Here is a 12,534-nt window from a genome sequence, read left to right on the forward strand (position 1 = left end):
ACTTACTGAGATGATTGGGCTTTTCTGCTTTTTCAGCCTGCCAGTATCACACATTGTGTTGTTGATCTCAAGTGTTAGATGCACCCTGCACTCCTGGAAAGAACGGTCCTTTTATCAACTCGCCTTTCCTTGAGGATTTCTGCTTCTGTGCATGAAGGAGCACTGTGGCCGTATTGTTTGGTGATACCTTTGTTGGGTTTTCCTCTCAGACTACTTCCTGACTTCAGGAATGGATCAGGGAAGTATTTCCTTTTCTTCTCCTATTTGTCCTCTATCTTAGTCCCCTTTCTGTTGCTGTGACAAAACACCTGAGACTGGATAATGTGGAAAGAGTAGAATTTTGTTTGCCTCACAGGTCTGGAGGCTGGGAAGTCCATGCCCCAGCATCTGCTCAGAGTCTCGTGGGCTTCTTGCAGCACCACGACCCTGTGAGGGCACCAGGTGGCAAGTCAGGGCAGGCGTGCTGCTGTGTGTCTGCTCTTTGGCTCACTAGGTGGCTCCTGTTTTCTCTGGGGCCCTCACCTTAGGACCTCACTTGGTGCTAATTACCACCCATAGAACCACCTCTAACTACACTGATGGACTTTGGGATTAAGTTCCTGACCTTGAACTCTGAAGGACACACTCAGACCACCGTGTTCTCTAAGTTTCTGCAGAGCTGGTGTTATTTCTTCCTTACGTGTCTGGGAGAACTGATCAGGAGAGCAACTTGCGCCTGTTTTCCTCACGTGGAGCTCTTCAGTTCTTAACCCAAGTTAGTCCATCAGTCTAGGGCTGCCCTGGGAAGAAATTCTCCACGGGTGAGCTGTGGTCTGTGTGTCTTTCCGGGATTTCTCTATTTCATTAATGTTGGAAGTTCATTAACATGAAGCTCTTCAGACTATCCTCATGTCTTTTTCCTATCTGTGGTGATGGCGCTGGGTTGGGTTGATGCTCCATCTACATCTAAATAAAGAACGATCAGAACCTCAGCTGGACATGGTGGAGCACCAAGACTGACAGAGGACGACGCCAGCAGAACCCGGCAGAGCACAGCTTCCTCAAAGCAGTCGGGAGGGCCATCTGCTTGGGGTGCTGGCCGAGGCCCATGCCACCGAGTTGGTGGGGGTTCATGAGGCTCTGCAGTTGCACACTTTGGCCACCCCAGCCTCCAGGCCCCCGACGGCTATGGACACTTGAGACGGTAGGTCCCCTTTCCACCAAGCGCAAGCAATGGATGCAAAAACCACCAGCACACCCAGGACTCTGAACACAAGATCTATTCCCGGCGACCCCGCAGGCCTCAGCTCAGTAACATTTTTATTATTTCCTCTTACTTTTAATTTTCTGATCAATTTGGAAAAACTCTCCATAGATTTCAAACATTATCTTTTTATTTGTTGCCTGGATTCTTTTTGCAAATATTGTCTGACTTTACAAATATTTGAAATTTTATATGGTAAGTGAAACATAGCAGTCTCTATTATCTTCTGGATTTCCCATTTTGATTAAAATGTTCTCTTTTGCACTAAACCAAATGACAGATTTTTAAAAGCACTTGATCCTTCAATGCAATGGAATTTGATTTTTTGTCTTTGTGAAATGGTGCGTTTTCCCTTGGAGAGGAACGTGGTTGTGTAGCACGGCAGTCTGACCATATGCCCATCTCCCCCGTGGGCTTCATTAAGTCAAGTGCCCATCATGGTGGAATCTGCTTTTGGACCCTTTAGACTTTGACCACTCTGTGCTGATTCCATGCGGAGTTTGACAGCTGGAAGCTTGGACTCCGGGTCCAGAAAGCCCGTGATTCACCACCTGTTCACACCACTTACTCTGAGATTCTGAGGATTTCCTAACTTCTGGTGCCTCTGTCCTACCAAGGCAGACGTGGGTATTCTGAGGAGAGACTGCGACCCTGTGCACAGCGAGAGCTGGAAGTGAAAGCCGTCACTGCTGCGAGCTGAGGGGGAGTCTAGGAAGTGCTCACCAGGGTGAGGGAGCAGAACGTGCTGTTCCTGGCCACGAGCAGGTGGTCATTCATACACATCACAACTAGGATCGTCTTATCAAACATTTGACACTAAAGGATTTGCAGAGTTCTGATCAGGGTTATATTAATGTTTCATATCAACTTTAACATTTTAATATTATCCTCTTATCTAAGACCATTCTGTATCTTTACATTTTTTTCAAATATTTAATGAGATTTTATAATTTTCTTTGTCTGGTTCTGATGGTGTTCTTGTTACAGTTATTCTTTTTCTTTGTTTTTGTTGTAGATTCATGCCCACTTTTAGGTTCTTGTATCAGTGAGGACAAAAGCGATTGATTTATTAGTGTCTCTCTTATATTCAGCCACATTAACAATTTAACTATTTTTTTTTTTTTAAACTAAGGGTCTTTTAGATTTTCTGTGGATAGAATTACAGGGAAAGGGGATGTTTTCCTTTAATTTTTAGCTCTTATTCCAGTTATTTGCACAAACACGTTAGATGCTGAGGTGAGGTTGAGGACCCCGGACAGCTGGCTGCACTCGAAACATCTCTCTTGTTGCCACTGGGTACTCTTCACCGCTGGTTGGTTCTTGGTAAATAAACTACATCCTATTTAAGTGGTTTTTCATCCTGTCCTCACCCAGGACACTTTTTGGAAGCTGCTGACAAGCTTCACCAGCTGCCCCTCAGCACTAGCCACTAAACCATACCGATGCTGTGCTGTTTGTTGGTTGTAACGGTGTTTGTTGACTGACTTCCTGACACTTAAGGACTGTTGTCATGAGGAAACCTTATCTATTCGTGGCGGCTCCTAGTGAAGCAGGAAGAAGTGACTGGGGGTTGGGGGATTCTCAGGGGTGGTGGCCACAGCCTGGCTCTGGCTTTATTCATCTAAAGATCATCTAGAAGTCCCGGTGCCATTTCCCAGCACACATTTCCTGCTGGGAAAGGCAGAACATGTGAAGCTGGGGTTGCGGTGCAGCAGGCAGGGATGAGTGGCGGCCCCCCAGAGGCCTCCAGGTGCTTCCCGCTGAGCTCTGGCCAAACTGACGGCAGGAGTCCTCAGGACTCGGCTGTGGCAGCGTCGTTTGCATTGGGCTAAACTGATTCCACTTTGTACCTCGAGCCTGAGGGCAGCAAGCGGGATCTCCAGGGGTGATTCTGAGAGGCGCAATGGTCTCCACCGGCATGGGCCAGGGACAGGAAGCTGTAGATCCTTCCGGTTCAACCACAGTGCCTCAGCCTACGGAGCGGCCCTTTGTGCCATCTAGAGGTAACATCCAGCAGCCCCCCTTGGCCACGGTTTCACATCCAGCACTTCCAGGTACCTGGTCAACCATGGACTGGAAATATTGAGTGGAAAATTTCAAAAATAATTCATGTTTCCAAGTGCGTGCTGTGAGGAGGAGATGGCACTCTCCTGCTCCATCCTGCTGAGTGAGTCGCCCTGCGCCCAGCGTGTCCACGCTGTGTACACTACCTGCCCGCAGCTCACCAGCAGCCACCTCTGTGGTGGACTGTGCGGGCATTGCAGTGTCTGTCTTCAGGTGACCCTGATTTTACCTAATAGGGCCCAGAGCACAAGAGCACAGCTACTGGTGTGGAGCTGTGGCAAACAAAGCTGTGAAGGCTCATTCAAGGGAAATGGTGAGATGCTTGACTTAAAAAGGAAAGAAAAAAGTCCCGCACTGGAATTAGTAGAATCTATGTGAGGAATGAATTTTCTACCCATGAAATTGTGATAAAGGAAAATGAAATTCATGCTAGTTTTTCTCTGAACCTGAGCCTGCCTAATCTCTGGCCTTGGTGAGTTTAGGTGAGATGGAGACAGCACAGGTGGGCCGGCACAGTGGGCTGGCACCCCTGGGGGTGGCGTCCTCCTCTGTGGACAGGGGCCACTGTGGCTTGGAATTAGACAAAGCTGAGCTCAGTGACCAGGCGATTGGCTGTCAATTGTGTGACTTAGAAACAAATTCTTTTTGCCTCTTGTCCTATCTGTCAAATAAGAATAATAAGGCATGTGACTCTCCGGATTCCTAAGGACTCTGGCGGCGTGAGTACTGTGTCTGTGGCATGCAGGGTACCCCGCTTACATCGTGAGCACTCCCTGCCTCAGTCACCAGCTGGTGTACTCTGCACACCCTGCAGCAGTCTCTTCCCTCCACACTCTGTCACCACCGCTCATGAACACAGGCTCGGGACCCCGGTGACACCCAGGACTGCTCCATCTCCCCACCCCAAGGGGGCCAAGTGCTCCCAATTCTCCTCCCATAAGGTACCGTGGACCCACGTGCCCTCGGTGCCTTCAAACTGCTGCCTTAACTCAGGATCCCTTCCCTGGCTTGGGGCAGCTCCTGGGGACTCCCTGACTGTCATCCTTCCCTTCTCCAAACCTTCATGTGGGCCTACAGTCATTTTCCTAAAGCCCACCGGGCTGCCCTGCTCAAGCTCCTATCCCTTCCTGTTTCCTTCATAGTGAAGTCTAGACAGAGCAAGGCCCCTGAAGATGGGCGCCCCTGATCCTGGGCCTCGAAGCCACCTCCTTCCTCCCCCTCCCACTGCCCCGCTCCTAGATGCCAACCTCCCACCGTGCACCCTGCCCCAGGGCCTTTTCCCACTCATCCCCCAAATTCAAGGGCGGCTGAGATGCTGCACCCGCAGCCCTGGGCAGGGGCCAGCAGCCCTCTTCCTCCCCCCGCAGAGCGCTCTCTGGGCACAGCGCACACTACTGCAGAACTCATTGCCTTCTGTGGTCACGCCTCCTATGCCCAGGCCGGGAGCCAGCCAGCGGGAGAAGCTGTGTGCTATTTTAATCACTGACTCCACCCACCCTGGGCCTGGCTCGGAGAAGGCTGCCCTGTGTCCAGTGACAGTGCGGATGGTCTGGGGGACGGCTCATGAGGACTTTGCTGGGGAAGAGGAGCTGTGACTTTCAGATCTTCTAAAGACTAAGTATAACGTGGTCTACACACCTTTAAAAATTAAAAGGACAGCCCGTGAAGTGACAATTAGTGAAACTACATGTAGAATTACTCATGTTTTCTGTTCTATCTTGTAGTGAGACAAATAGGAAATGGGAGGAAGAGAGAAAAGGAGGAAGAGAAAGAAAAAGGGCCAAAAGCCAAAGGTCATCGGAGACTCAGAAACAGTCACAGAAGCACAGGAAGTCCCCTGGCTCTGCACAACACGCCTGTAAGCGAGGTGGGGTCTTCATGCCTCCTGGGGGCCAGCAAAGCCTTCCAAAGGCAGCCGAAGCTGCAGGTCTGCCCTCTCAGCTGCAGACCATGGAGGTCACGTCCCCTTCCTGTCTTACTTCTGTGCACAGTGCAGTCCGGCCTGGGGCAGGTGGTGCCCTCTGCCACTGCTGGCCCACTGTCCTGCCTGATCCTGGCACATGGCGTGTCCCTGTGGGGACCTCAGCACAGCAGAAACTGAAATACCGCAGGACCCAGGGCCCCCAGGGCCACCTGTCACCCACCAGGGACGATGCCAGGCAGAGGTTCCTGTACAGCCCACCCGGCTCCTGAACTGAACTGGTGGGGACATAGATGTGGCTTCCTTCTCCTGCCCACCTGCCAGCTCACGGGGCAGAGAGCAGCAGTGTGAGAGGCACCTCACGGCAATCAAATGAAGCAGGAGAGTCGCTAACGGTGTGCAGCTGGAACGAGCACAGCAGTGAAAACAGGGCAAGAGGAGCCGGAGACCCCGAGTTCCAGCCCCCCACCCTGGAGCCCCCCGGAGCAGGCGCCCGGCTCTCCTGACTCGGCAGTAGCTGCCCCATCACGCCACCCTCTGGGAGGAGCTGGAACTAATTAACTTTCAGAGAGCGAGATAAAAATTCAAATTCTGTGTCTAATGATTATACAAAGTCAATGGCAGATATAAATTAGAGAAGCAAATACTTTTTAAATGTTAATTTTGTGGTGGAAATAAGTGATGAACACAAGTCCATTAGCAATCAAGGCACAAAAAGCACACCTGGCACAGGCACCACGGAATGCTTTTTCCTAACAGACCACTTTCCTCCCAGGGGTTTCCAGAACCATCTACAGCTTGTGCATAGTCACCTCTGGAAGAAGTCTGACTTCTTTGAAACATGAGGCTAAATTTTTAAGAACCTGATTAAATTGTTGAATGAGTGGCACTGAAGCAGCAATTATGGGAACGAGCATATTAGGAAATAATACCCGGAATTTCTCCACCCAGTGAAGAGCTGGCAGCTGAGGTTCACTTCCAGTCTTTTCTGTAGACGCCGATGATACTCAGGCTTCTCATCTGAGCTGCACGCTGCATTCTGCTTCTTCAGGCTAAAATCCTAACTACTCTTCCCGTCACTACTGCGCCTTCCTAGCCACCCTTTCCACGGTTGCCCCACATTTCTTCTGATTTTTGTTTACTCGTCTTGCCTGCCTAGCTTCAGGCATTCCTACTGTCACACCGATGCTGCCACACTGCCTTTTAGATTATTTACTTGTGTGACTTGAAATGCATACATATTTCTACTGCCCTGAAACGAAGTGCCACGCTGCCTTCTAAGCACGCAGCACGATGTAAATGGTACAGCAAACGACGGGATCCGCTTCTCCACTTCTTGTCGCCACCTGAATTATCAGTGAAGAGGGCACAAGAAGTCTGAGCACCACAATCCATACGGTGATCTGTTCCAGAATATTCCTGGTGGACCAACAGCCTGGAAAGTGGAGGTCAAGTTGGAATTTGTGTGTGGTTTCCTCTTCCAAGGAAAGAAGGGTTTGAATACTGACCTACTCTCCAAAGACCATTCCAGACTTAAATACCTAAGGGTCAAGCAAAGGCAGAATGCTTCATCCTTCTGAGCAGTTTTGCTCCATTATGTTTTAGAAGAATTGGAGAGTCTTAAGTTTCTATAAGAACTACGGTCCCCGTGAAATCTATCGAATTTAATTCAGCCAAGTGTATTTGGCCCATTTTAAGTACACTCCTACTGGAGAGGAGGGGTAGAAGGGAAGACAGGGCAGAAGTCAGCAGACAAAGTGGATGAGAGCCTGCAGCAACCAGGCGGCCACGGCTCAAATGTTCAAAGACCCAGTCTGCGCCATGAGACACGTTCAGAGTGGCTCATTTTTCAGGGGACAAAGTTATATAACAAAGACCATCCTATAACGGTTAATTTGCCAACAAGAGAGTTTATTGGAAGCATGAAAGCAAGATCACTTTAAGTTGGACATTTCAATTACTTTAAAAGTAAGAGTGGAATATGATGTCCCAGAATTCCTGGGACATCAAATACATAGATTAAGAGGATATCGATTTTGGTTTCATTGTTTGAATTTAGTTTTAGAGATCTGAGGCTGCCTCTTGCTCTCAGTGCTGGCTTTTGAGGAGCCTGTCTCCCTCTGGAGTGTCGCCTCACGCAGCCCCACAGGAAGGGGATGCTACCCCTGCTGCTGCAGCCTGGACCTGCGGGGCTGCCCATGCCAGCACAGTGCCCTTGACATGCGCCTGCAGCCCTGGCCCTCCTCGGGGTCTTGCTGCTTAGCGCCACAGCACCCCCGCTGCCTGAGCCCTGAGTCCAGCCCAGGCCCTGCAGGCCAGCCCAGCAGTCTCACATCCACACGTGACCTATGCTGGCCTTCCAGCAGCCTGCGTCACCCTCTCATGGGCCTTATAGCACCCTGGGAGGCAGGACTGGGGTGTGCAGAGCTTACACAACTGCCTGCTGGCCTGTCGCCCCTGAGCACAGTTAGTTCCCGCAGGGAGGTAGAGCAGAAGCTGATGGCTCCTCCAATCCTCTCTCACATGGATGTTTCTGGAAAATTACTGACACGCCCAGAGCCCAGAGGAACTTTGTCTCAGGCACTGTCTTTTCTTTGGGCTCATTCATTTCCCCCCAAAATCATCTCTTCCCCACTATAGTCCATGCTTCCCTCTCCCTGAGAGAAGGGTATGTAAGCCTCAACCATCAGCCCTTCCTTGAGCGTGATGTTTAATCCACATGCTTCTCCACTTGCTGGTCGGCCTACTGCCAGCTCATTTTAGCAGACTCAAACATGGAGCCTTCAGAAGGCAAGTCTGCACTTCCCTGGGTATGCTAGGAAATAGGAAGGATCAGGACATCCACTTCCAAAAACTAATATGAAAGCCAAAAGCATTCCAAGAAAGCATGAACCGTGGTGATGGAATCACACTGTGACAAGTATTCGCACGGGGACTTGCCATTCAAAGTGTGTCTGAATATTTAATGTTTCTGCTGTTCGGATGCAGGAGAGGAAAGCGGAGTTAGAAGGTTCCATCAGAGATATGGCCAGGGAAGGCGGTGGTCAGCCACATCAGCATGGCGCTCAGCACAGCCCACCTCTAGCTCAGCGCTGGGATCTCTGTCGCTCTCTACTGGGCTTCCCTGCATCCCTCCCACCCAGCCACCTGGCCAAGGAGCCAGAAGGGACTGGAGACTAAAGGACTTGGGGACATTAAGTAAGCATCTATGGGAACCATCTGCGTTTATCAGATAGGGAAGAGAATGTGATTGGCAAGATCACAGGGAAGATTTTAAAAGCCTGCGGACCACAGGACTTCCAACATCTGCCACTTCTCTGCTTGCTCCAGGCTGTTTTATGAACCAAAGTGAACATCACAGTTGGCCTCGGGGGGCTCAGGTCACCTTAGCTCTTACACAAGCTCAGAGTGTCTGGGACCAGCTAGGAAGAGGCCACCTGGTTGTCATGAGGAGGCAGGGAAAGGATTTGGCAATGACTGCTCTGTGATCTCTGTCCCTCAGGGTCACTGTCACCTGCAGACTGCAGAGGGTTCTGGGAGCTCTGGACCCTGCAGAAGCTGCTCACTCTCTCAACACCTGCTCGGGGGAGCATACAGAGATTCCTCCGCGGGTCTCACAGAACCTGGATCTAGGCTGGCAGGAGAAATTAGCTTTAACTTGGAGATGGAGCAATTAAATCACAAGAAATGTAAATGACTAACAGGCTCAATGAAAATTAGATCCACAGCGCCTACACTCCAGCTTACGCTGCAGGCCCTCAATGGCATTTATTCTGCTCTCCTCTTTGAAACCTGTTTCCAGGAGCATTTAAATGCAGCTCTGAGAGAAGAGTTATGAATCAATCAGGCTGTAGACACCCAGTGCCCAAGAAATGTTTGTTTAAGTGCGCAGATGACATTTTAAGGCAAAGAGATTTAGTCTACAGAATAAGCCAGCTAATGTGGAAGATGAGGAGCTTTCTTTACCTACAGTGGTTTCCTTGTTATTTGGCTAAAACAACTTCAATCAAAATACACGATCTGTCGCAAGCTGTTGACTGCAGGGAGAGAAGGCCATTCATATACCCTGGTCCTCACCAGGTGCAGCCGCGCACACAGCACCCTGCTCCAGCTGAACCCAGCTCCCTGGGGACACACAGGAACACGCTGACATTCAAGTGTAGGAGCCCTCAGCAGCAGGCAGAGCAGTATTGGAAAACCACATCTGCCACTTCAGTATTTTTAAGAGGGTTGAATCGGAATTTCTTATGGGAGTAAATCTGCCAAAGATGATTTCTAGTTCAAAAACGCAGGTACATTCACTGTTTCTGGGTCTTGCTTTGCAGAACACAATCAAATTCAAGGAAGCTATCAGGGGATGACACCATGATCCTGTCCTGGGAGGCCTCTGCTCGCAAGGCAGGAACCGTTTAGTACAAAACCTCAGTAAACTTTTTTTTTTTTAAAGAAAAATGCCTCCTTATGAGCAAAAAGAAATGAAATAAAAGTATGTGAAAAGACAGTTAAATGTTCCTGAGAAGGAAAGGGAAGGAAGAGCAGGTGTTCCCAGGGGCTGGGGCTGAAATGAAGCCATCTATCTTCTCCTGGGATGGGGCGGCTGGGGCCCAGCAACCAGCCACCTGGTTGAGAAGCTCAGAGTCAGCTGGGCTTGGGACGTTCATCCATACACCAGGATGAATCTTTCTGTGGTGTCTTCCAGTCCCAGATGAGAGGAGCCCCAGGTTTTAGGTGTCTGATTCATACCAGAGCCATTTTATGATCATTCTGACTCAGAATTCCCAGTCTGTATCAATTTATTGTTTTTTTACATAGATTTAGCCTTGATTCCTTCCTTTGAATTCCTCATTGAATCCAACAAGAAAATGATCAACCCCATAAAGCAGATTTACTTCTTCTAATCCTGAGCATGAGCATATTGTAAACAACAATACAAAGTTAATTATCTTTAAATTTATCTTTAGTACATAACTTCAGTCAATGGTCCTAATACACATGAACCCACAATCTTAATGATTTTTAAAATCCTGGGGGGAAAAAGCTCTCCCAGACCACAAGGCAGGGGCACCCTGGTTGACTTGGCACTTGTTTTAAGATACAAATATCACTTAATATCATCAGGTATAGTCACAGTGCTTAAGTTAATATTCTCTGTGCACGAGGACACGTCTCTCTCTTTAAATGAGAGTTCTCCAGAAATATTCTGTAGGCATTATGGCAATTGTTCTGTAAACGTGTAAAAGCCTCAGGGCTTTATCTTTCAATTATATTTGATATGCAGTGCTTGCTTCTAACACCTGCAGAGAAATTCCTGGACGCTGAAGAAAACTGCTCTCATCTTATTAAATTAGTGTCATTTCAATTTCACATTATCTTTAGTTGCTCAGCCTGTAGTATTACAAGTTTATTGCTTTTCCTTGGCTATACTAAAACTTAAAACCTAAAGTCATTTTCTGCTTTATTGACTTGCAGCAGGAAAAAACTCTGAAATTATCCTGGTCATTAGAGAGAGTACTTACAATTTTTTTGCCTTCTATTAACACCGTAGAATCATTTGTTTCAACGTTCCGCAGTATTACGGTGCCTTCCCGTTCTCTGTAGATGAATTCTTTATCTACAGGAAAGGAAATAAAAGAGAAACATGAACCATCAAGCAACTTGCCTTGGCTTTTGATGGACACTTACAGAAAATGAACTGACTGGTTCTGAAAAACGATACGCAGGTTTTCATCCACAGGCCCTTTAAATGCAGCAAACGTGTCCCTCATGCGATGCTTTTCTCTGAGCACCACATCCACAGTCTCCGGAATGTACTAGAATGTTCTTGAATAAGAATAGCAGTGTGGATGCTGAGGAGATGAAAAAATCAGGTCCCAGAGGGTGGAGGCGGAAGTGAGGGCTGATCTGCTGCATCTGAGACCTGCACTGAACTGCACGTGCACCTACGATGGTTCCCACAGCTGTGCCCTGCAGGGCTAGCTGGCACCCTGACCACAGGCTCCTCCTGCTGTTCTTGGAGGTTCTGACAGTTCTGCTGCCACGAACCTCTTTAGAACCTACACATCATCCTGTCAGTGACTCCAGTCTTTTGCATATAATTAACCAAGATTTCGATTATCCCCTTAGAAAATTAATGAGCACATAGTAAAGAGTATGCATGTGGGGGTGTGTGCACATGCCTACTATGGATGAAAAGGTAGAGTTCTGAAAGTCAGTCCGCTGGTGGAAAGGCAGGGGAGCTGGGCAGAAGGAGAGCCATCATCCTGAGCAGCAGGGGAGCTTGGGGCCAGTCTGAAGGCAGAGGCTTTTCACACTGGAGCTGCTGAGGGGAAGGCTGGGTAGACTGGGTTAACCCAAGAGCAGAGCTATTAAAAATCCAGAATGCTCAGATTTTAGGAGGAAAAGTAAAACCCATTCACGAAGGAGTATGAACCATCTGCCTGGTTCTAGACTGTTCCACTTAAGCATTCTGTGCGTCACCTTGGGTTCAGTGCAGAAGTTGCCGGAATTGTTTCCACTGATTTTTTGGGTAATACTTTCATGTACAAATCGAATGAGTCATGTTCTTCTTTCCTCTGGAGAAGATGCACTGAGATACTTTTGTCTATAGAGGCCTATTCAGTCATTTCAGTCAAGTTCCCTTTACACAGCAACTTGAAGATTTCTGATTTGGAAGACACTTAAGAGTCTGTTTATCAGTTCTTCAGGAAAGTTACAAAAAGAAAAAAAAGATGAAGAAGAAAAGAAAGAAAAGATATTTTTCAAAAGGCTGCTACTTGGTCTGCTTACCACCTTATCTCCCCTTATCCAGGGTCTTTCACACTGAATTTCTAAAACTCAAACCTGCCTTCAGTAGATGAAGATGTCCTACCACTGAGTCCCTGAGAAGCCCCAAGCTCTCTGCTGTCACCACTCTCCCAGCACTAGCCACACCACATTAGCTGTGACTTTCAAGATTGGGTGACAGTGGATGTGCATGAACTTCTGTTATAAAGTGACACTAAGGAGTGGAAGGAGATTCCTGTGCCGTCTTCTCCCTCTGGCCTGCGCTTCCGAAGCACGTCACTCCCTAACCCTATCACACCTGACCTGTGCCTACATGGCAAGCTGCTTAGTCTGCATGCCCTTTTGTTTTTCATTCTCTCAGTGCGGGGATGGAACCCAGGGCCACACCATGCTGGGAAGCGCTCGCTGCTGAGCCACACCCAGCCCGCCTCACTTGCACTGAGCTCAGTGGTGGGTACTTATGTAGGCGGTCCTCGTTACTTTCTGATAAGACTCAGGCCATTGTGGTGAGCTCTGTTTTCGT

The 12,534-nt window shown here is 48.6% G+C and overlaps 1 protein-coding gene across 7 annotated transcripts in view; it reads right to left on the reverse strand.

Annotated features, from left to right (window-relative positions):
- Nucleotides 1–12,534, reverse strand: part of Dpp6 (dipeptidyl peptidase like 6) — an 872,193-nt gene that overhangs the window by 260,145 nt on the left and 599,514 nt on the right. For all 7 annotated transcript variants that reach the window (XM_047560556.1, XM_047560558.1, XM_047560555.1 and 4 more), the window contains exon 4: nt 10,745–10,839. In XM_047560556.1, the coding sequence (XP_047416512.1) occupies nt 10,745–10,839 (95 nt within the window). The remainder of the gene's footprint in view (nt 1–10,744; nt 10,840–12,534) is intronic.

The sequence above is a fragment of the Sciurus carolinensis genome, chromosome 8 (assembly GCF_902686445.1).
Source record: "Sciurus carolinensis chromosome 8, mSciCar1.2, whole genome shotgun sequence".
Classification (NCBI taxonomy): domain Eukaryota; kingdom Metazoa; phylum Chordata; class Mammalia; order Rodentia; family Sciuridae; genus Sciurus; species Sciurus carolinensis.